We start from the raw sequence: 22,450 nt of genomic DNA, 5'->3' as shown, positions 1-22,450 counted from the left end.
GTGCGTGTTAGTTTGGTACGTTTGTTGGTTCGATACTTGGATTAATATCACCCAAACTCTTCTACACCCCCTACTTACCCACGCAATTACAGTAGTGCTGAAAAGAACCCAGATAGCAAAGCGAACAGTGAGTGTACACTGTATACTAAATTTACTTGGCATTAATTCAAGTTCTAAATTTTTATTCTAAATTACAGTTCTACATCACCCAAACATCGAGAGGGATTGAGAGTGCACATTTTTGTCGGCGTAACTCCCCCTCTGCCTAGAAGGTTTGCTCCCCTCACTTGATTAGGACTGAAAATTATATATAAAAATCACATTAAAAAATACAAAAAAAAAAAAACAATGAAAGGTTTTCCCATTTTTTAACACCTGAAAATAATATTATAATATTATAAATTTGATCATTCCAATAGACATATAGGCATACTAGTCTACTTCTAGTCTTCTACTCCTCTCTAAAAATCATACTTTATAACTAAATTAGAAATATAAAAAATCAATTAAGGGCAAATTTGCTATTATATAGTTTTCTTAAAAATGAAAATAATAAAGTGAGAAAGAGCCCTAAAGTTGTCTGTTTTTCATAGTCCGCTGTGCAGCCTGAAAAAAAAAAAAGAGAGAGAGAGAGAGATGGGGAGTAAACAAGGACCACCAAAGCATCAAAACAAGTTTGCATGGAAACCAGACGCATTCAATCCCAAGAACGAAACTGAAGTTGGTGGAAAACGAAGACCCTTCTCTGACATCACTGGTGTTTGCCCTCGTTGCAAAACTCAAATTGAATGGAAACGCAAATACGGCAAATACAAACCTCTCAGCGAACCAGCCAAGTGGTATAAGTTTTGTTGGAAAGCAAACACCCCTTTGAAGAAACTTCAAAGCAAATTATGATGAAAGAAGTAGTCTTTATTTAAGAAAACTTGGAATGGAAGCTATAAGAAGCTTAAATGACTGTTTTTTTTTATTTGTACTTGTTGATATTTTGCAGTCAGCGCTGTTCCAAGAGGGCGGTTCGGCAAGCTTACCATAGTCTATGTTCCGGTTAGTTCACATTGTCTGTTACTGAAGATTATTTTCATTGTATAAACCTTAGGGTGGTCATTGACTGGTTTTGCTATTTTGAACTAATGCAGCATGTGCCAAGGATTCAAATGTATGCGCAAAATGCTTATGCCATGTGGAACGAATTGTTGGAAGGTACATGGATTGTGTTATTGAAAGTTATGAACTGGATTTCTTTATTTCCTATTAACAGTGAAGTGCTTGTCATTTTGTTTATTTATTTATTTTTCTGTAGAGACTTAAGTGAAGTAGAAGCAGAGAAAAAAGCTCTTGAAGATGTGAGATTTCTTTTCACTGGTCTATATGTTTTTTCTCTGGTACAAACTTGTTTTCCTAAAAATTTCTTATTTGACATCATGGGGTGATGTTGTATCAGGCCATAAAGAATTCAAGAGAGAGGGACCGCAGAACACTACTACGTGCTGTAAGATCTCGGAATTCATGATTTTTGTGTATATATGCAATTTCCGTAGATTAGTTAAATATTAACACCAAATAAGATAAAGGAATTCATTTCGTTATTATGTTATTTTATTTACTCAATCACATGATATATGCGCAGACGGAATTTACTTGTTCTCTTATTCTTCTTTTTGAGGTGAACCCTATAAATTTCACCTCCCATAACAATCGACTGTTGCCCAAATCATGTCTTCTCCAGTAACGATTTGATCAGACTACATACCTCAGTTCCTAGAGCTGTTTTGTAAAACCGAAAATGATGCAGATATAATTTGAATAGTCTTCTAAGCTGTTGTATTCATAAATCAAGAAATAAAGAAGAAATTCGTAGCCTATGGAGACACTAGAAATTTGGATCTTTTTTTATGCACCAACGAAAGCGATGGCCAGAGCATGCCTTCTTTGATAAGGGTATACTTGACTGTATACCTCACATTTTTTAGAACTGTTATGTAAAGGATTATAGGAGTTGGTAAGGTTTTGATATCTAATATGTGTCTAAGGTACGGAGACTGTAGAAAGGTGATCTCTATTAACTCAATTGATGAAAGAATCAAAAGTAATGATCCTTTAGACTATGTATATTCTTTTTTCTTCTTAACATTTTAATTGTAGAGTAGGTCATTTTACATAATTTACAAGTTCCCCCTCCCCCCCAACCCACACGCACCAAAATACAAAAAAGAGAAAAGAGAGGAAAACACTCTCAATACTGTTTTTTTAACTGGTATTAACCTTCTTCAACAAAGTTTAACTAGGTGGCTCTAGAAACTCAAAAACTTTATTTTGGACTAATCTGTGCTACACAACTGAAAATAATCATGGAAGAAGTTTCTCGGAGTGACAATGATGAACAGTGTTGTAAGCTAAAAAAAGACAAAGTCCTTGACATGTTACTTGGGTAAGTAGCTTTGGGGATTTAATAAGAAATTTCATGCCATGTAGAGGGTGATAGTGATTTCTAAATATATAAAGTGATCCTTTGGGTGCAGCAGCTTATGAATTTTCAGGTTCCAGTAGAAGATGTATTATTTGTAGAGAATGATAACAATTTTTAAAATATGGTAGGCGATTATTTTGTTGGTATTCCTAGTAATTTTTCGGGTTTATGCCTATGGATTTTGGAGTGGATTTACAATAGTCTTGCTGAAGTAAGGAATGGAGGAGTATTTTGTGGCGTATTTGGATTGAGTGGAATCGTCATCATTTTGAAAGATTTCAGCATCTAAGGAGGAGGTTATCATATCAGATAAGGCATTATTGTTTAGTGGTCTGAGATTTTTAATGAGTGTAGGAGTTTTCCATTTGTAGTATTTTGTTGTAGTTGGGTTAGCGTCTTGTGCCTTTTTTTTCCCCGCTCTTGTATTTGAGGCTTCCTCGGTCTATATGTTTCAAAAGAAATTCGCCATTATGGGGCAGAAGAAGGAAAAAGAATGGAGGAATACTGGAATTTGATTTTAGTAATGTGATATGTGAGGTCACGGTAGTTACTAAAGGATCATTACCTGGCAATAAATAGTATGCCGAAGGTCCCAAATATAATTGAAGGTTTGCTTTTTGTTCTTTGGATTGGTTCATATTTACGTAGTTGCCATCCTTGAAAGCTTAAGCTACATTCATCTTTTTTTCCTTTAAGAGGAAGAGAGAATAAAGTTAGAAACGATCTGGTGTTGTTACTTGTGCATAATCTAGGATCATGGGTCTATGTGGTGTTTAGTCAGTTAGTTAGTTTCCTTTTATTTTGGGCATTTCTAGATAGTGGATATGTGAAGTTAGTGGCAGTTATAACTGTTATGATGTCTTATATAAGCATTTATATCTGTGGATTGAATCAGGAAATCAATTTGTTTTTTGAAGTTTGGCATCTGTGTCAACTTTTGAGGTCGGGTTCTCCTCAAAGTGAACCATTTGGAGGCTGTGGGTTCCTTTATAAACCCAAATTGTATATACAAATTTCAAAATTGTATTACCCAGCATGTGGTGGAGGTAAAAGCCGAAGGACTGTACTGTGATGAACCTTTGGGAGTGTCCACCTGCACTCGTATGATGTTTAAAAAGTGCTTTGAAAGCCTTTTAGGTTCCACCTGGTGATGAAGGATACTATTTCTTCTTCCCTGCAGCATAGCATAGATGTACTAGATGCTATTTTCATCCTAAATGTCAGTTGACTAGTAGAACACTCCACATTTCTATCTCCAGTTCGAACTAATCCCTGCTGCTGTGTTCTGTTAGGCCATGGATCACATAAATACTCTTACCCTAAAAAAGTTGGGTTTCCTGACAAATCCTACCCAAGGAATCTCGAGTGTCATGATAAGTGGACTTCCAAGTATCTAATCTGTGTATAACTTGATCAAGTTAGTAAAATTTGGTTTGGCAGATTTTGTAGTTAAGTTTTACCAAAGTTCACCTATAGTCTATAAATATACCTGGGAACCAGGACATTATTCTTATTATTGTATGCCATTGCCAATTATAAGTATTTCTATTTGTGTATAACTTGATCAAGTTAGTCAAATTTGGTTTGGTAGATTTTGTAATTTAGAATTTTCATTTTATAGCATAAATCCAGTTTGCTGAAAAAGATCATGCTGAAGGAAACTCTCATAAAAGTTTAAAAGTACAAACTAACAAATTTTATCATGACATGACTGCTTCAAAATTGTTCTAACCATTTTAGACTGTTCTCAGATGATCTCTTTGGGTCACAATGCTTGTGCTGTTTTTATTGTTTACAGACTTGTACCATCTTATATGAATTACTAAAACTTTCGTGCGTCTTATTTGTGAACAGATGAACAAGGGTACGGCTGGTAGTTCGGTAATCGCAACTACTGGGGAAGGAAAAAAGGTGGAAGAATTATTTACTGCTGCTTCAGTTGATGAGTATGCCGGTCTTAGTAGAGACAATGAAGATGATAATACAGTTGACGGTGAAGAAGGTGACGATGAAGATGAAGGTGAAGATGAAGTCAAAGATGAGGAACAGATTTGTAACTGAGGCAGAACTACAGGACACAATTTTAAAAACAATTCCTGATACCAAAAGTTCTGATCAGACTCCTTAAAGGGATTCCCTGACTGACCAGTGTTATAGAATTTTGTTCATGATAATTGGTCGTATAGTATCTATTCCCGTAATTCTGCCAGTGAATGGTTATATTTTTGGGGTGGTATACTATATGGTTAACTGAAAAGGTGAAAAAATATTCTGTATGAAAGTTTTGTACTGGGGTCGAATAAGACAAATAGCTGAGTATATTTGTCACAACCCCTTCATATTCATATCATCATATGCATTGGGAATGTTCTTACCAAGCTCAATCATATGACGGGCTTATGACATAATCTGCTCGTATGATTCATTTTCTCGTATATGATGTTATTTTAATGCAAGGACCAAAATATCGAATTTGGTGAATATCTCGATGTACTTAAAAACCAGGAAATATTAGATATATTTATTTTTTTGTTGGTTCGTTAAATTTTGTTTTGTATGTTGATATATTGGATATATTGAAAATATCATCGATTATATTGTAAATATGGTCAATATATTGATCAGGATTAATAATATTTGGTCAAAATCAACTATTTATATTGGATATATCGGTTGATATATATCATTATATCGGAAATTATAAAATATATCGAAAAAAAAAACAGATTCAATATTCGATTGAAATATATCAGATATTTCCACCCAAAAAATGAGATATATCGACAATATTTTGGGTCTTGCTTTAATGTGACTGAGGATGAATTGTTAATTTTTTATTCATGTCAAACTTCTTTACGGTTATTTGAGCAATTGCCTGCTTAAATTTCTGGTGCAGACTCCATTATGAACCAGTCTATGATAGTATCATTTCTTCTTTTAGATTTTTTTTTTTGCAAGTTCTTATTTTAGAAGGAATGGAGGATACGTTTCTATCTTATTCATGATTTCTGGTTCATTAAGGCACATATTTACAACAAGAAATAAACTAAAAGGCCCACTTTTCAATTTTAATTATAGGTATGGGACAACCGGTTTCAAAACCATTGATAAGAACATATTTTGGTTTATAACTACTAGAAAAACCACATTTTACGTTTTAATTATTAATATAGATTTGATTTTTATTTATTTTTTTAATTTTTCACTCTTTCCAATTTTATTTTTCTATGTTTGATATGCACATATGTGCGCATACCAAATACTATTGTTTTTTTAGGGTTTATTATTTCAGAATTTTGTCCATATTAGTTTTGTCCCCACACTATTTACAAAATCTGGAAAGGTATCCCAACTATTTTACCACAGGGCTACTATACCAACTTCCGTTCATAATTAAGTTCTAAAAATTTATACACTATACTACAAGTACGCTTCTATTATTTTGCGGATGAAACACAAGTATCTCTAATCCATGTTTTAGGAGCTCTGCGGGAAAAAATTAATCTAGAAAATACATTCATTGCTACCAAGACTTGAGGGCGACCTTTTTAAACTTAGAAATAACTAAAATGTTTTGTGATGCTATACATTCATTGCTAACAAGGCTTGAAGGCGACCTTTTCAAACTTGGAAATAACTACAAGATACATGATCCAAAATTGACTTTGCTTATTAAAAGTGCTCTCTTTTATTACAAATCCCAAAAATTATTTCAAATGAGAAAAAATGATTAGAATCTATATAAAAACTGTGGGTGGGTTCCAATAAGCCTCCTAAAACATGGGCACTCAAAAACCCAGAATAATAGCCATGTACTTGTAGAACTATCATTCTAAATGCAAACAACAGAACTTCATTGCTATTTCTAGATTTGAATTGTTGAAAAGAACATGCTATACAAGGAGCACGATCATCTTGAACAACTGGTTAGCTGAGTATTCAACCGCAAGCACTGGTGATGACATCAAGCTCTGACAGTAAGGAAGAACAAGTATAGAGGTTGCTGATTAGGCCATACCTAGTCCTCTTTTCGACACACACGCTCTGACAACAAAAAAACAACCATCAATATTATTTGCTGCTTGAGAGAGTGAGCTTATCATAATTCTAAATTGCACATAAAGAAGAATAGATTTCTAGATACAGTACCACACACCACACACTACACATAAATCTGGTTCCGTAATATGGGTTAAAGTTTAAACAGAATTAACTGAGAAAACGTATGGGGTAAGTGTTGTTGTATGACCCCCCAATATTGTTTTTCTTTTTCTTAAATTGCTTGGTAGTTACAATGTGCAATATGGCCAAGATAGGCACATATAACACCCTGCATCCTCTAATGCAGTTGGTGATAGACAAATCACCAACTTTTCCGACTAATGTAAAATGGCACTTAAAAATAGAAAAAGTCCTAAAAGAAAATAATTACTACAAAATAATTTTTAAGAAAAGTTTTTCTTACTCAGGTACTCATATGCTGTTATCATCGATGTTCCCCATACTGACATGCTGACAAATCTTGGACCTAACCCTCTGTATAAACCTTTCCATCCATCCTCCACAATTAATCTTTTCACAACTTGTCACAAGATTTTCTCTATTCCCATGTCCCATTACCTGAAGGTCAGAAGAGATAATATAAAAACAGGAAAACCTAATAACACCACTTTTAGTTGACGAATGCTGAAAATATAAAAGTGAAATACTGAGAATATAAAGTCAGCTTTTAGCAGTTTACAAGGTGACTCAACATTTCGAGTTGGAATTAGTCAATTTCGTCTTCCAGGATGAGTAAATCAAGATTGCAGCAAACAGAGTGCATGCCCTAGAAACCACACAGACATCTAAAAAACATTTGGGGGATATGACATGCTAAGAAATGGGATAATAAAGGGAGGATGCGCCAAACTGGTCACAAACTCCTATGAATTTCAGTGGCGGATATATAGACATATACGAGAAAAAAATGGACCATTGTCCAAAATAGATTATAATTATCCCTTCTGATATATAATTTTTTGGTGCTAAATTATGTATATTACTAAACAGGTTTACTGCATATCCACATATTGTTTCTTCAAGTTGAAATATAGGATAATTCGATGGTAATAACTAAAAGGAAAGATAAAAGTCATAAAAAGAAGATTTACTGGTTCTTTGAATCATACTGGTAAAAGTGACCTGCTCATATATGCATGTATCTGGGTCATCTTGGAGGTAATTTTTTTTTTCAATTATTTTGGATAGTTATTTTCTAACCCCCTTTTCCCAGGTGAAGTCTTGGAGGTCAGTTTGAAGCATCTCTTCTTGATTTATAATAAAAAATGTCAAGAAGTAGCATGCTTAACTTGATTTTCCAGATGTTGTGATTTATGTTTTCGAAATGGCAACAACTTTAAAAAAAAAAAAAAAAAAAAAAACAACTGGATCCTGTTTCAGCCTACTTCTCCTAGGTTTACTACACTGTTATAGATGGAAATCAGATTTACTATTCCCCATGATATAAGGGTACAAAATTTTCAAACTCACACCACAAAACTGCCAATATCTGAATGCTAAGACTGGAAGGGGAAACAATGATGAGTGCCAATTAAAGATGAAAGTCTGACCTGTAACCGAGTTTTAATAGTGTCCAATGGGGTTGTGACACAAGATGCCACAGCACCAGCTGCTATTCCTCCACTGGCTTGAACTAGAACTACTGTCCAGTCACCGAAAAAAGGTTCTTTTTGCTCAGCAGCACGGTCTAGTAACCTACCAACAACATGAAGATGAAAGGGCAGACAAGTTCAGAGAACAGGTTGACATATTTTGTACAGTAAGAATAACAATTTCCTCGTAGTAAAATAGTACAAGATTATTCACTATCAAATTCATTCAAGCAAGAAAATGGAAAATGAAATATTCAAAGTCCAACCATTAATATGTGCACGGAAATTGGGTTGGGTTGGGTTGGGGGGGGGGGGGGAGAGAGAAAAAAAAAATCAGTATTTTTCCATATCAGTAACAACCTTTACAACTTTTTTCTATTAGGCAAATTAAACAGTAAGTTATAAAGAGAAAGTAGTGAGATAAAGGAAGTCACACTACCACCAAACAAATAGACAACCTACACTAATGAGTAGCCATTACTATATCTTCCCACCTAGACATAACATCTTCAAAACTAATACCCTTCATAACAAAAGCAACAAAAATCCAACTCCATACAAGGGCTTTGATGTTGCAGATCCGATCAAAAGACTCTATTTTATCTTCAAAAGTTCTCATATTCATGCCCAAGAGACCTCGTGATAAAGGACCCTCCACATGAGACGACTCGCAGCAGATAGGTTCCAACACTCCAACCATTAAGAACATTCATCCGCATGACCAGTAGGAACATTGACGCTTAAAAGATGCTGGAAACCACCTCGAAATTCTGATTATAAAGGGAAAACCCATAAACAAATGACAAATGGATTCCTCCCCAAGAAAGCACAGCTGTTTACCATCACCACAACTGTCTTCATAAGACCATCTCTGGACAGATTTCTACCCCGTAAAAGACCAAACAAGAAACATACCTCTGCAGGGATTTTAAAATTCCAGACACTCTTACACAGGACATCAATAATACCGATCTGCATTTCAGCAAGCCTTTTACTCTCAGCCATACCATCGTCAATAATCTTTGTCATCAATCATCCTCAAGCTGTCGGTAAGTTCTACAAATGAAACAGCTTGCTGCATCGTGTAGAATCCAGTCTTCCTCTAATTAGATTTAGCACCAATTCTACAGCTATCATTATTTTAAAATTTTAATGGTAAATTTTCCAGAAGAAGCTATGGAGAACAAAGACCGCCCATCACAGCTCTTACTTGAAAACACTGCTGCTTTTGAGAGAGTACAAAAGAACAAACAGTACTGCTTTTGTCGTTTCTATTAATGTGAGAGAGTACAATCGACTCATTACATACAGATTACAAAGGATGTGTAAAATATTAGAATGTGATAAACATCAGAAAATCAAGTAGATTCACAATGGAAGAGAACAAACTATCCGGGTTACAATCTCTAGAAGTGCAAAACCTTAATAGTATTGCGGAAGAGAGAATAACATCCTCACCTCCAAATTACGCGTTGGCTTGAACCGTAAGTTGCCCACCATACAGCACTGGATGGGGAATAGGTCATAACGGACAGGCCAAACCCTCTATACAATCCACGAATTCCATCAGTTTTCACAATTTTACGAGCAACATCCAGGCCTCCATTGTACTTTGTATAACCAGAGTATCCTTGCACCATTAACTTTTGGCTGACCTGAAAGCAAACCATATTTGAATGACATAAGCACACAAATAATTGATCAGATATCAGCACAAACATTTAGGTTAGGAAAAAGAGTAGGCATTGAATACTATTAAGAGTAACACTAAAAGAAATTGTATGCACAAACTGTCAGAATCTGAAGTGCAAAGAGGTAAACATTTTAAGCATTAAAATTTGATTGCAGAGGAAGGGGAAGCTTGGATGAAAGAGAAGGTTGGTCGTACCACATCAATTGGAACAAACACAGCCTGGGAAAAAAGTGACGATGTCATGCCAGCAAGTCCATTTGCTAAGGCTGCTTTGGTTGGCTCAGAAAATGAAAACGGTTCAATCATGTTGAAAGTGGCTACTTTTGTGGTCTCCAAAGCAGTGAGAAAGATGATTCTTGCAGGAACTGCACCAGTAATAACTGTGCCAAACCCTCTATATAAACCAGGAATGCCTTCACTTCTTAGTAAACCTCTAATTACAGAAAATGCATTTTTCTCCACCGAATCTTTAGTGGCAACCTGCAGCCTGGTCTTTACAACAGAGATTGGATACAAGGCGACGGTAACACCAGTAAAGAGGCCAGCTCCTACAACATAAAACTTTGTTTTGTCTAGCCTGCACCACGATTACCCAACCATCATATATCCATATTTATATAAAACAATCCCATTCAAGCAAAAAAACAATAAAACTAAGAATGAATGAATGGCGTACGTACTTGTCCCAATTAATTTCTGTCTGACCAAATGATTGTACTGGAGTAGCGCTAGAAAGAGAAGAATCCATTTTTTTTGGGCAATGGGTTAAAAAATAAAAAAAGCAAAAACAGAGTCAATAAAAATGAAAATGGGAAAACACATTCGTTGAATATACTTTTCAATTCAATTCAAATAAAAAATGAGTCAGAAATTTGTTTAGAAAAACAGAAAAATAAAAAGAGTTGAGTTCCCGTTTCCCATTTGTCTTCCTGGTTTTAAGTTTTAAGTTCGTTTTAAGGTGGGCGGTGGGCCACACGACAAGCAACCACTTTCAGTTCATGCCTAATTGGAGAGGTATGTGTGCAACTCTTATCCGGAAAAAGTTATGGGCCTGTAAACAATTTTGGATAAGAAGCCCATTTGAATGTCAATTTGTAAACATCACGAATGAAGCGAGAGCGTCGGTGTAGTATTTGTCATTGTAGCGAACTGGGAAGAGAGCAGTGTTGAGCTGCATAATGTTTTCTCTCTTACTGAATCTAAAGATGATGTCATCACACCTCCTACCATCTTCTTCTTTCGCACTCACTCACCGCAACACATAAAAAACAGGACTAGTCTGAATTTATGATTTATGAAAGAAGAAAAGGTAAACGGACTAATTGTAGAATCAAAGCCCGACGTAAGAAAGCCCAATGTATATACAGTAATAATTAACTTTTTTACTAGATATATATAACACGATCTCCGATCTTCTGAAACAAACAAACATTTTGCTTCAGTCATACACGCTCTAAAATTCCCACAATGATTTGAGCATGGGGGAAAAAATGTCTTCCACAATGAAGCTGATATTTCACAAGAACACCAGTTCCATCTGTTGAAAGCCTGAAACAATTTTCTATGCACAATAATATTAGACATTCTTGGAAGAGACATTTACCACTTTTTTTTTTTTGGTTCTGTAACTACTGCAAGTGGCACTGAATCAAAGTATCATATTACACAAAGTCACAAACACTATACATCTCGTGAACTTCTTCTTTCTTTCTCCCTAATGGATATGTACTTCTATAGCTGCTGCCCCAATCACAAAAAAATGGGGAACCCACGTGTGTGGCATTGAAAATTATACTTCTACCTTCTTCAAAAGAAACTTCTAAATGTTATCTCCAGCATCATCTGTAAAATACTCCTGATTGCAACCTCTGTAACATAAACTTCTAAATGTTACCTCCAGCATTCCTTAGTCACCTTTTCCCAAAACACAAAAACTCCTGATGACATAAATTCAGTTATCAGGTGAGAGGATGAAGCTTACCAATGAAGCGGGTGTTTACTTGTGATTCAGCTTGCTCCTAAGATCTTCCAATTCCCTTTGATGTTGCTAAAAAAGTCATAAAACATTTCAGACTCGTGTAACAGATATTACTTTTCAAGCCTCAGCAAGACAAGGAAATTGGAAACGAACACTTTTGTAATACCACCTTATGTAATTCCATCCACCACAACTCCGATTGCTCTTGTAGTTGGCACCACTCGACAGCCATATAGTACTCTATCGTGTTTGGTTGTGGAAAGTGTGAAGTGGACACTGCATCTCTCTATAAATCATGAAACAACAAGATATCAACAAAACCAAGAAGACACCAATAGGGATGTTCTTAATTTATACGCACAAGAAACAAAACTTAAAAAGAAAACACCAACAGGGATGTTCTTAATTTATACGCACAAGAAACAAAAACTTAAAAGAAGTGTAAATCACCTTCTCCCCTCGGTGCTTCTGGAGGGCTTTCTCAATGGATAGATGACCAATGTGTTTGGCTTGTTTACCATGTGCCCTTGGGGCTTCCACGCAAGCAACAAGAGGCCTGATAATAAACCCATCAGTCAGCAGTTTATTTGCCACAATATCCTTGCTGGTATGACAGTTACAGATCAAGTGCATTTCTTTCTTTTAACAATCAAGCCACGAGCTATTTCTTAAGACAAAATAAACCAAACTGCCAACCAAATTTTGATTCAAAAGCCAAGTTACATTGACGCAGGTATGTCAGTACAGGGTACGGAATATCCGACACAGAAAAATATTAAAAACCAAGGTATTTCCTTGTATCAGACACATTTTAAAAATATGGAGTGTCGATGTTGCATAGTTGTGTTGAGATGTTTAGTACCACATGGGATGTGTAAAGCCTTGCAGTAATGTATATAAGTTCCTAAGTCTCTCCACTCATTACCAATTGGTTTTGTGTTAGATGCCCTAGCGTTTTACATCGTATGAGAACAAGTTCGTTTACTTCGCTGCACCCAACTATGTGTCAACGTGTTAATTAGGCCCAAGTAACGCCACAGGAGGGGGCATGTTGAGATGTTTAGTCTCACATGGGATGTTTAAAGCCTTGCATAATAGTAAATAAATTTTTGTGAGGGGGAATGTTGAGATGTTTAGTCTCACATGGGATGTTTAAAGCCTTGCATAATAGTAAATAAATTTTTGGGCATATCCACTCGCAACAATTCTTTTGAGTTCGATGTTCACTATTTAACAGAAAGTAATCCCAAAATTTGAATCTAATTTGAATATTACTTAAAAATGAAAGTGTTCTACCCACCCAGCGATCATCCGAAGACCTACACTTAAAGAAGAATAAACCTAAAAGTTTTTTTTTTTTTTTTTTTTTTTTAAACCCTCTAATTTTGAGCCATAAAATCTCAACTCGAAACTCAAAAGTCATAAGATTGAATTGCTAAATATATGACTGGGCAGGGACGATTACCATCCATTGTCTAGCATAAGACATTTTTTTTGTAAGTTGATTAACACCATCTCTGCTACTTGTTTTGATTTGAAAATTGCAAAAGCTTCACCTAGTAGAACATAAAGCATTAGAACACGCGTAGGATAAAACACATTACACTAATTTCTTTTAAATCATACATGCACAATAGAGGATGTACAAGCATCCCAAACAAGAGGGTTGGATAAAGAGAATAGAGAAACACATTTTTCTCTTCTTTTTGTTGTGAGCTTACAATGGAGAATTCGGCAAAATTCTTTGTGCTCAATCAAGTACGTGGCTATACCTCATTTAATGCAAAATGTGCACATGCTTCCTCACCAACCAAAATAGTTGTTTGAGCATTTGGCCCTTGCCATCTTATCGACTATATGAAGGAAAGAATAAGAGGATTTTCAGCTCAACAAACATTGTACTAACTAAAATTGTATCAGCAGTAAGGACTTGCTTTATGGTTTATCAAAGGGACCTCTAGTGTTCATATGTTTCTCTTTTGGGGAATTTATGGTCTGCCCTTTTGGGGATTATATGGGGGTCCCAAGCTTTATTTAGACTCTCATAATGTGCTTTGTAATTTGACCTAAAAGTAAGAAGAAAACCTTCACATATAAAAATAAAATAATAAAAAAAGTTGCATCCATAAAATTGACCAAGTCATTCACCAAACAACTCATAATAACTTCATGTGAAATAAAAGATTGTAAGTTTGCATTATATACTTACCACCGTGACGGCTAGAAAATGCATTGCATGGTATCGCCCTTACAGTGCAGTTCACTTGGAAAGCTTGCAAAACAAATTCCTACAACATTTGTTTTTTAATAAAAAAAATTAAATATTGTGTAGAGAAATTGTTAGACATAATTGCAACAAAAAAATTATTCATGGATTAATGTTTACAAGTAATTAAAGCTAAATATGTGTTAAAAAGTAATCATTCCCCACCAAAAGAAAATCATGTTGAGTGCAAATTCATGTAATACATTTCAATGAAATTTAATATACAAAACTAGCTTTACTTCATCCATGATATTTAGGGGATGTTTGTGTATATGTTTCTCCAATATTGTCCCTACTTATCCACCAGACCTCCTACACAGGTGGAGTTTTGTCCGACAGGACTGCCGGAGGTCCCCATCCTAAAATTACTCCCCCATTTGAGCACGCTTAAGCAGTAGAGTTCTCATCACCCCCACATCCAATTGTGCTTGAAAATGCCTCGACATCAGAGTTTAGAGGCCAATTACTCTTAACTAGGATCTTTGGACAACCACTAGTGAAGTGGGAACACACCATAGTGCAACAATCATTGGGCTAGGCGTCTTGCCATCATATCCCTCTTCGGACCACTCCCCAAGGGTATCAAAATCCCACCATCTTAAGATCAAGCCATCTTTAGCTCTGATACTATTTGTAACAATCCACTCCATCCTAACACATGTCGATCCGTTTATAACACTTATTATACAACATTTTATATAATATCCCTTGAAATGATGAATTAAGGCATGATTCTACATCATAGATATCATCTCCACAAAAATTCAACTCATTTGGGAACTCCTACCCATGAGAAAAGTTGTTCTCAACTTATGAAGTTTTATCGACGGTCCAGAAATATCAATTTTGTAACCCAATTTTGGCAAAGTTAAAAATGTTCAAAGGACCTGGTTTTTTGTGGAGGTCATGTCCATGGTGGGAACATCTTATCCACAAAAAATCAAACCTTAAATCATCTTGTAGAGTGTGGTGGTGGGTACTGTATAAAATGTTGTGCAAAATGTGTTGAAAACGGTATGATTCCGAATTTCCGAGAAAAGAGATGGACAAATTGAGAAAAATTTTTAGAGTAGAAAATCTTATAATCGGGATAATCCATCACACAATGATACAATGTTGTGATTATAATCTCATATCTAGTATTGACAACCTCGCATTATGATATATAAATTTTAGGGTCGTTCTACTCGTTGCCAATTGGTTGAATACCCACATCTTGAGCTACATCTCTGGCCTAAAGGGCCTATGTGCCTCTAGTCACCCATTTAAAAACCGTCCATGTGTTTGGGTCAACACACTCCATATGTGAGGGCGTGTTGAGACTTATAATCCCAAATTTTGAATTTAAAGCCTCGCATAGTATTATGTAAATCTTTGGGCAGCTCGAGTCTATATATTGTTATATGAGGTTATGAATCTCTGATGTGAGATTGTAAATCTCAAAATGCTCCTCCCATGTGGCCAATACTGAGAGAAACACATGGACAATTTTTAAATGGTTGACCTGAAGTACATATTAGATGTCGGCATTTTAACATTCAACTCAATACCAATTGACAATGAGTAGAATGGCCCCAAACTCAAATATTGTTATGTCCCGATACGGAATTATAAGTCTCAAAATACAATTGCAAGAAACAAACTGTTTTCTTTTTATCAAAAAAGTAGTTTTGGACTATTTTTGGGAAAAAATTACAATTATCTTCTCAAGATAGATCTGGACTTTCTCTTTTCAACTAATAGCTTCAAGAGATTATATTACTTATGAAAGAATAGGATGTAAACACCCCCTCAACCTTAGGAAATATAATATATAGGACACACAGCTTCCTATAAGACCAATATGATATATCAACATGATTAAAAACAAACTATTAACGTATGAAACGAAGGGCACACATCTGATGCAACACAAGAACACAACTTTTCAACAATGTAGGATATGTATGATGGGATACACTTACATTTCGAAGCATTTTAAAGCAAGGCTCTTACCGTATAGTGTAAATGTTTCTCTACGCTCATTGCGAATTGACTTTAAGTTTGATTCTTTAAAGTTAAAGACGGTACCAAAGCAGACTATTGTATTTGGCCCACTTCTTCCATGTCACGCGATATGTTTGTCCACGTGTTAGTACTACCACTTGATGTGAGGAGGATTGTTGAGAGGTTTAATAGAGTACCACATGGGGATGTTTAAAGCCTTGCAGTGCAATTTAGATGTTCTTGGGGCTTATCCACTCATTGTCGAGTGGTTTTGAAGTTAGATGCTTCAAAGTTTTAAGAACTATTACATAAAAGCAAACTACAAAACATGCCTAACTCTCTCTTACGTGGACCACATACCATTGACCTTGCCCTCTTGTTAAGAAATTCATGAAAAGAAAACGTGTACAAAATTTCTTTTCATCATAGAAACACTTGCCCACGAGACATACAATGCACAAAAAATTTCTTTCAAAATCAAACACGTATATAAAATAAGAACATGTACATGAAACTTTACGTATGTAAACAAACTACAGATGGTGCATTAAACTAGAAAAAGAAATGTGTCAAACTACTGCTAGGCTTCAAACTCCTAATGTAGGGTATTTATTTCAACTTGCCCCACCATATCAATGAGCTGTTTCAAAAAGGGATATTTTTTGTGTTGTTTGATATTCAAGTAAGTTGGAGATGTTTCTGGGGTTCTTGATATTATATAAATGTTGTATAAATTAAACAAAAGTTGTGTCCATCGATTAATCTATATAAGATTCTTTCAGTGGATAAATGTCATGCAACTTTTTCCACTTTATTTCTTCAAATATCCCCATCAAACTAGCACCAAAAGTAGCCATAAAAGCTCCCCAAATTATAAACAAAGACTTTATAACAGTAGGAAGAGAATTGTTAACGGGCTCTAATATTTAAGCACTATGTCCTACGATACTAGATTGAATCAAGTCGGGCTTCGGGTCTAACCCAGCCCATTGACAGACCTAGTAAGAGCGAATAAACAAACAATAATAGAAACTAAAATACTTATATGTGGCCAAAAGAAATTCCTTTCATTCTGTAATGAGTATAATCTAAAGTAGAACAAACACCTGAATTTCTTCCGCTGTGTAGAATGGATCCAGATTTTGGAATAGAACAAGGGTTCCCTTCTCATATTCTCTCAGAAGTCTTTCCTCCCATGTCTGAAAATTTACATATAAGTGATAGTATTAAATCAACAAATTGCCCTAATAAATTTAACCTCAAGTTCACTACATTTATTAGAAAACATGCAAGAGTCTAATGTGCTTAGTGCACCAAAATACTTCTATTTTTATTTCTTTGCGTATGTGTGCGCATGCGAGTGCATGCAAGAGAGAGAGAAGGTTGATATATGCATCTAAAAGTCATCTCCACCATTACTGCAACTAGCTTAAAAAGACTACACAAGGCACACAATTGCCAATCTTAAAACGTCGCTAAGACTGGTTTAAAAAAGGTAACTATGGTGTGTGTTTTTTCAAATTCGGTACAATCTTTTGGCTAACTTCAATTTCCTCTTTCCATTAGGTCTCTTAGAGGTATATTAGAAATTTCAATTAATAAATGGATCCTTTCCAAAAAAATCTTAGTTTCCACATTCCATTAGGTTGTTAATACATAATGGGGATTTAAAAAATTTAATGACCTATATTAATAGATACCAAAGACTTGGGAATTTATTGTTTCTTTTTTTGTTGTGGAAGGTCCATTAAAAATTGCTGACGTGGCCTCCCATTCGGGTTGCTAGCATTCAAAACTAAACTTTCACATGCAAAGAATAATTTCTCTTTTTCCGTAACTCAGCCTATAAACTTTATGTTTGTTGTCCATGACATTTTGGGGCTTGCTTAGCATAAAGTGAAAAGTGCAGGCTACCATTGCTGATGTGGCCTCCCATTCAGGTTGCTAGCATTCAAAACTAAACTTTTGTTTGTTGTCCATGATGCAAAGAATAATTTCTCTTTTTCCATAACTCAGCCTATAAACTTTATGTTTGTTGTCCATAATATTTTGGGGCTTGCTTAGCATAAAGTGAAAAGTGCAGCTATATATATATCTTAGATCTCTTGTAAGCACGAATTTACGGTTTCATCACTTTTCTACAACTATCAGACTAGTTTCAAAATTTTAAAGAAAGGTCAACCCGACACGCTATCATTTAGATGTCATCATGTGCCCTGTGATTCTAATTTACACGTTTACAATATACTCATACAAACCAAGCTATTCATACAAACCAAGCTATTCATTGCATAACATCTCTTCATGTCACAGGAATATGATTTTGTTTCTCTTTAGTGATATTTAACTTCATTACTGTTTAGTGATATAAAAATAAAGTAATAGGAAAAGGGAACAAGAACAGAAAGATAATGTTAAGGACTAAGCAACCACTTACCTCCTTGAACCAATTGCTTCTATCCTGTGCATACAAAGAAATAAAAAAAATAGGAAAGATCAGCATTAAATTTATTTATTTTTTTAAAATAATGAGAAATAAAAACAGGATTTTTACGTGGTCATCCATAACTACAAGCTTTGCCAAAATTACAATCAAAGAGGACATCAACATAAAGTAATGTTTAAGACCAGCCCACCTTAATGTTTAACCCTAAGTAACATGGACACTGACATGTTATGCATACAATCTCAAACTAGGGTTACAATATGATAGCATAGTTACAACTCCACAATATACCACTTTCACAGTTTTATTTTTATTTTTATTATTATTATTGTTATTTTGTAAGGTCTTGAGTCCAAGAATTAGTTGTGTAACTAAAGAATAGTAATAGTTTTCTTTTTAATTAGTTGTATCCCCGTGTCCTACTTCAAAAAGATCCCCGTGTCACACTCTGGATCGGTGTCAAACACCGATACACAAATCTGTGTCAATGTGACCTAGTTTTAACCAGAAAAGGAAAATAGACAATGAATGTGATCTACTTTGCTTGAGCAACCTACAAGTTGGTCAAGTGCTCACATTACGGACATGCGACCCACGGCACTTGATTTTGATGGCAGTGGTTTTCCAATGTATGTGTAAACAAAGGCAAGTGGTGTCCCCAGATTTTTATTTTCCTTGCATATTAGAAATTGCACTGCTTTCATTAGCATATTAAATTATAATCATTTCAGGTTAGAACCAAATAGAATGTTGTTATATAGGCTATCTTTAAGTTGTTAGGGACTGATTAGAACTTCAGCTAATTGCACTTTCTAGAAGGAAAATAGAAGCTCATTAAGTTCAGCATTGCAAAGAAAAAAATGATGAAGATCCTAACTAACTTGGTGGATTTAGTTGAAAGAACTAAAAAAAAAAAAAAAAAATCCTGAATGAAATTTACTAAGGTGTGCTTATTTAATCAAATACAAGAGTGCAATCCACAAAGAAAAGGGAAGGGAAATTATGACAATAAAACTTACAATTTCTTGTTTTCGAGTAACCTTTGAAACTTGGCTAATAGTTTCAATGCCCTTCTCTCTCTTAGCCTCCTCACCAAATTTTACCTTGTTCCTGCCCATTCCAAAAAGATCGCCTGCTTCCACAGCTTTTCTTTTGTATTCTGATGGTCTAACTGGAGATCTAGGTTTTCCCTCGTCAGAGTCAATGGTTAGGTTCTCTGCCACACTGACCATACTCTTTTGTTCACGTACTGCAGGGACATTCTGCTCCTTCAAAGCTCTAGCTGAATCAGAAAGACTGCCATTATTGTTGATAGAAACATATTGTATTCCACCAAAATGTTTTGAATCCTGACTTGGATTCAGCTTATCCTTGTTCTCAACTGGATGGCTGGAATTTCTTTCGTCCTTAACCCAATACTTGTTAAAAACACTGGCGGGCTTCTCCACAACTACTGGAGCTTCTCCACAACTAGCCTTTGCTTGGATCTTAGGGAGATTTGCAAGGCTGTGACCTTTTTTCCTATTAAAGATGTTCCTAACTGCAAGAAACACAAAATATGTCTAATTTAGAGATCAGATCACAAAACGGGTTACGGAAATAGTAGCAAAACAATTGTTAATATAAGAGATTGATAAGAAAGATTAAATACCATCAACCCCCGCAATTTCATCATCAAACTTATCCGATATTTTGAACTTTCCAACATCAAATGTACGATAAAAGATATAGTCAGCCCTTTTTAGTTCTCCTTCAGAAGGTTGTGGATTTCTCCTATCCTTCGATGTGCAGACAACATTGCATTTCCCATTAAGTACATCCTGAGAAATGATAAGAGTATGAACTTGAAAAACGCTAATGCACAAGTAAAAACGTGTACATCTACAGGCAGTAAATGTTTTTTAAGGTGACAATATATCATCAACCGATTTCATTAAATAAGATGAATGTCACAAGGAAAGACGTGTACTAAATGACAATGTCTAACATGGGTACAAAGTGACAAATATCTTATCTCCAAAACTCAAGTATCCCCAAAAAACCATAATATTTATTTCATTCAGACTTTCATAGAGAATTCTTCAAAATTTAACAACTGAGTGCATCTGACCTGATTTTCCATTCTTAGTTTGTTCTCACACTGTTAAATGTTGATTTTTCTATGAAATGCTTATAATAAGCTTAGCAAATGACGGTCAAGAGTATTGCATATGAGATAGAAAGAGAAACTGTTTCGCATGGATGTTATAACTTCTGGTCTATACGTCCAAACCCAGTGAATGTGGTATTGTTGGAAAACTCTCACTGAAACCTTACACAACACCGCTTTTCAACATTATTTTAGAAACAAATGTATATATAAATAATATTTTCAAGTGAAAGCATGCTAAGAAAGGAGTATTGAAACGGAGAACATGAATAATTCCCAAGAGAAATGTGGATGTGTAAAACAGAAAAATGAGAGGCAAAAGTATACTGATGAGAGTGATTGTGTACATGTGATAGAAGAGAAATGACATACTTTAGAATCCACAAAGTTTTAAAATGTCACAGCGTTTGATCCATCAATTGCTTCTCTTGAAACATTTCAAATGAAAGCAAAGCAGTGACGAATTACAAATATAAAAGAATAAAAACAAATAAATAAATAAATAACAAATACTAAGATACATATGACACAGGCATGTTGGACAAATGCTATTACGTATCAATAAGACATTATGTGGTGAATGCGCAAGGATTATTAGAGGCACATCAACATCAGTAAATTATCATGTGACGCAAGACAGTACAATTATTGACAGCAAAGATCTATTAATAACATTTTCCTTAATAAACATAATTCACCCAGAGTTAAGCTGATGTGATTTCAATCTAAGGATGGTGAAACAGCTTAACAGATATAATAATTTTATAAGAAATCTACTTAAAAAGGTAAACAGAGAGTCTCGTTACCAGATGATTAACATTGAAAAGTCCTCGACCTTCACCAGAAGCTAAAAAAATCTCATTGTTGAGTGGAACACAGTGGAGATATTTCCTAATTTCAGTCTGCTTAAAAAACCAAACAACCTTTCCTTTCTTGGAATTATCTGGATTCTCCCACATTTTCATAAGCTTTCCGATGTAAGGCTCCGGCTCATTTTCAACATACAAATATACACAGTCATAAAGGAAGTACTCTACGCCATCATAAGTAAACGACTCGTAAAACTGGACGTCCTTTTTTTTACCAGCTAATCCCTTTTTACCCCACTTGAAATCACACTCTTTATTCGCTTGCTCAGTGTGAGACATACTTGCAACACTATAGCCACTGTAACCTAAAGAACAATAAACAAACTATAACAATCTCGATCACCTCAAATGGTTCAAATCAATTACTTTTAAACAATAACAATCAAAATGAGCTATAACATCTCTAATGTGAAACTTAAATACCCATTTCCAGTTTTCAATGTTAAACTTAAGAAGAAAAAAAGCTTACCAGAAACTTTCAGCGAAGAAAATGCCCAAGTTTGATGTGAAATAAAGACGAAGCAGCCTGGAAATTTGGGTATTATTATAACTAGTGGAGAAAAGGAGTTGGTTACTAAAAATGGACAAGGAAACTCAAGAGTTGCTTTTCTACTTCATATATATAATAACAACGAAATGACAAAATGAGGCTATTTAGTGTGTCATTTGATAACCCACTATTTCCGTACTTCCAGTCTTTTACGCTCTCGGAGAGTTTTTGCATGTATTTGCAGAAAGAGTGGGAGAGAGAGTGTGGGAGTATGAGTGGGGTCCTCCTTTTTTTCAATAACCGTATTTAATATCGTTTGCTGATTTGATAGGAACAAAGTTTTCTATCTTCTTGAAGAAGTTTTGTAGGGTCACACTATTTCTATGTGGGGTTCACTACTTGAATCATGGCCCAGAAAATATCTATGCACTCACGGTTTTAATTGTGGT

General features: G+C 35.0%; 3 protein-coding genes across 3 annotated transcripts; 1 reads left to right on the top strand and 2 right to left on the bottom strand.

Annotated features, from left to right (window-relative positions):
- Positions 1-532: 532 nt before the first annotated feature.
- On the top strand, positions 533-4,801 carry LOC147480103 (small acidic-like protein). The gene is made up of 6 exons (XM_086581558.1): positions 533-839; positions 995-1,047; positions 1,140-1,203; positions 1,304-1,346; positions 1,445-1,492; positions 4,325-4,801. The coding sequence occupies exons 1-6, from the start codon at positions 637-639 to the stop codon at positions 4,529-4,531; spliced, it is 618 nt and encodes a 205-aa protein (XP_086437684.1). The 5' UTR covers positions 533-636; the 3' UTR covers positions 4,532-4,801.
- A 1,318-nt stretch (positions 4,802-6,119) lies between these two features.
- Positions 6,120-11,073, bottom strand: LOC147480102 (uncharacterized). Its single transcript, XM_086576587.1, is given in 7 exon segments — positions 6,120-6,514; positions 6,936-7,056; positions 7,058-7,090; positions 8,083-8,227; positions 9,583-9,779; positions 10,013-10,394; positions 10,498-11,073. Coding segments are annotated over 7 exon segments (972 nt in total). The 5' UTR covers positions 10,566-11,073; the 3' UTR covers positions 6,120-6,488.
- Positions 11,074-11,179: 106 nt separating this feature from the next.
- On the bottom strand, positions 11,180-22,235 carry LOC147480101 (protein ANTI-SILENCING 1-like). Its single transcript, XM_086576586.1, has 12 exons — positions 21,981-22,235; positions 21,449-21,816; positions 20,145-20,313; positions 19,513-20,033; positions 18,485-18,508; positions 17,154-17,246; positions 14,005-14,083; positions 13,261-13,351; positions 12,246-12,351; positions 11,965-12,081; positions 11,799-11,864; positions 11,180-11,685 (listed from the first exon to the last, which is right to left on the bottom strand). The coding sequence occupies exons 2-11, from the start codon at positions 21,788-21,790 to the stop codon at positions 11,814-11,816; spliced, it is 1,593 nt and encodes a 530-aa protein (XP_086432712.1). The 5' UTR covers positions 21,791-21,816; positions 21,981-22,235; the 3' UTR covers positions 11,180-11,685; positions 11,799-11,813.
- Between the last annotated feature and the right edge of the window lie 215 nt (positions 22,236-22,450).

Source organism: Coptis chinensis, chromosome 8, assembly GCF_015680905.1.
Source record: "Coptis chinensis isolate HL-2020 chromosome 8, ASM1568090v1, whole genome shotgun sequence".
Classification (NCBI taxonomy): Eukaryota; Viridiplantae; Streptophyta; class Magnoliopsida; order Ranunculales; family Ranunculaceae; genus Coptis; species Coptis chinensis.
Note: the sequence above shows the minus strand (reverse complement) of the source record. Positions and strands in the feature narration are given on the sequence as shown.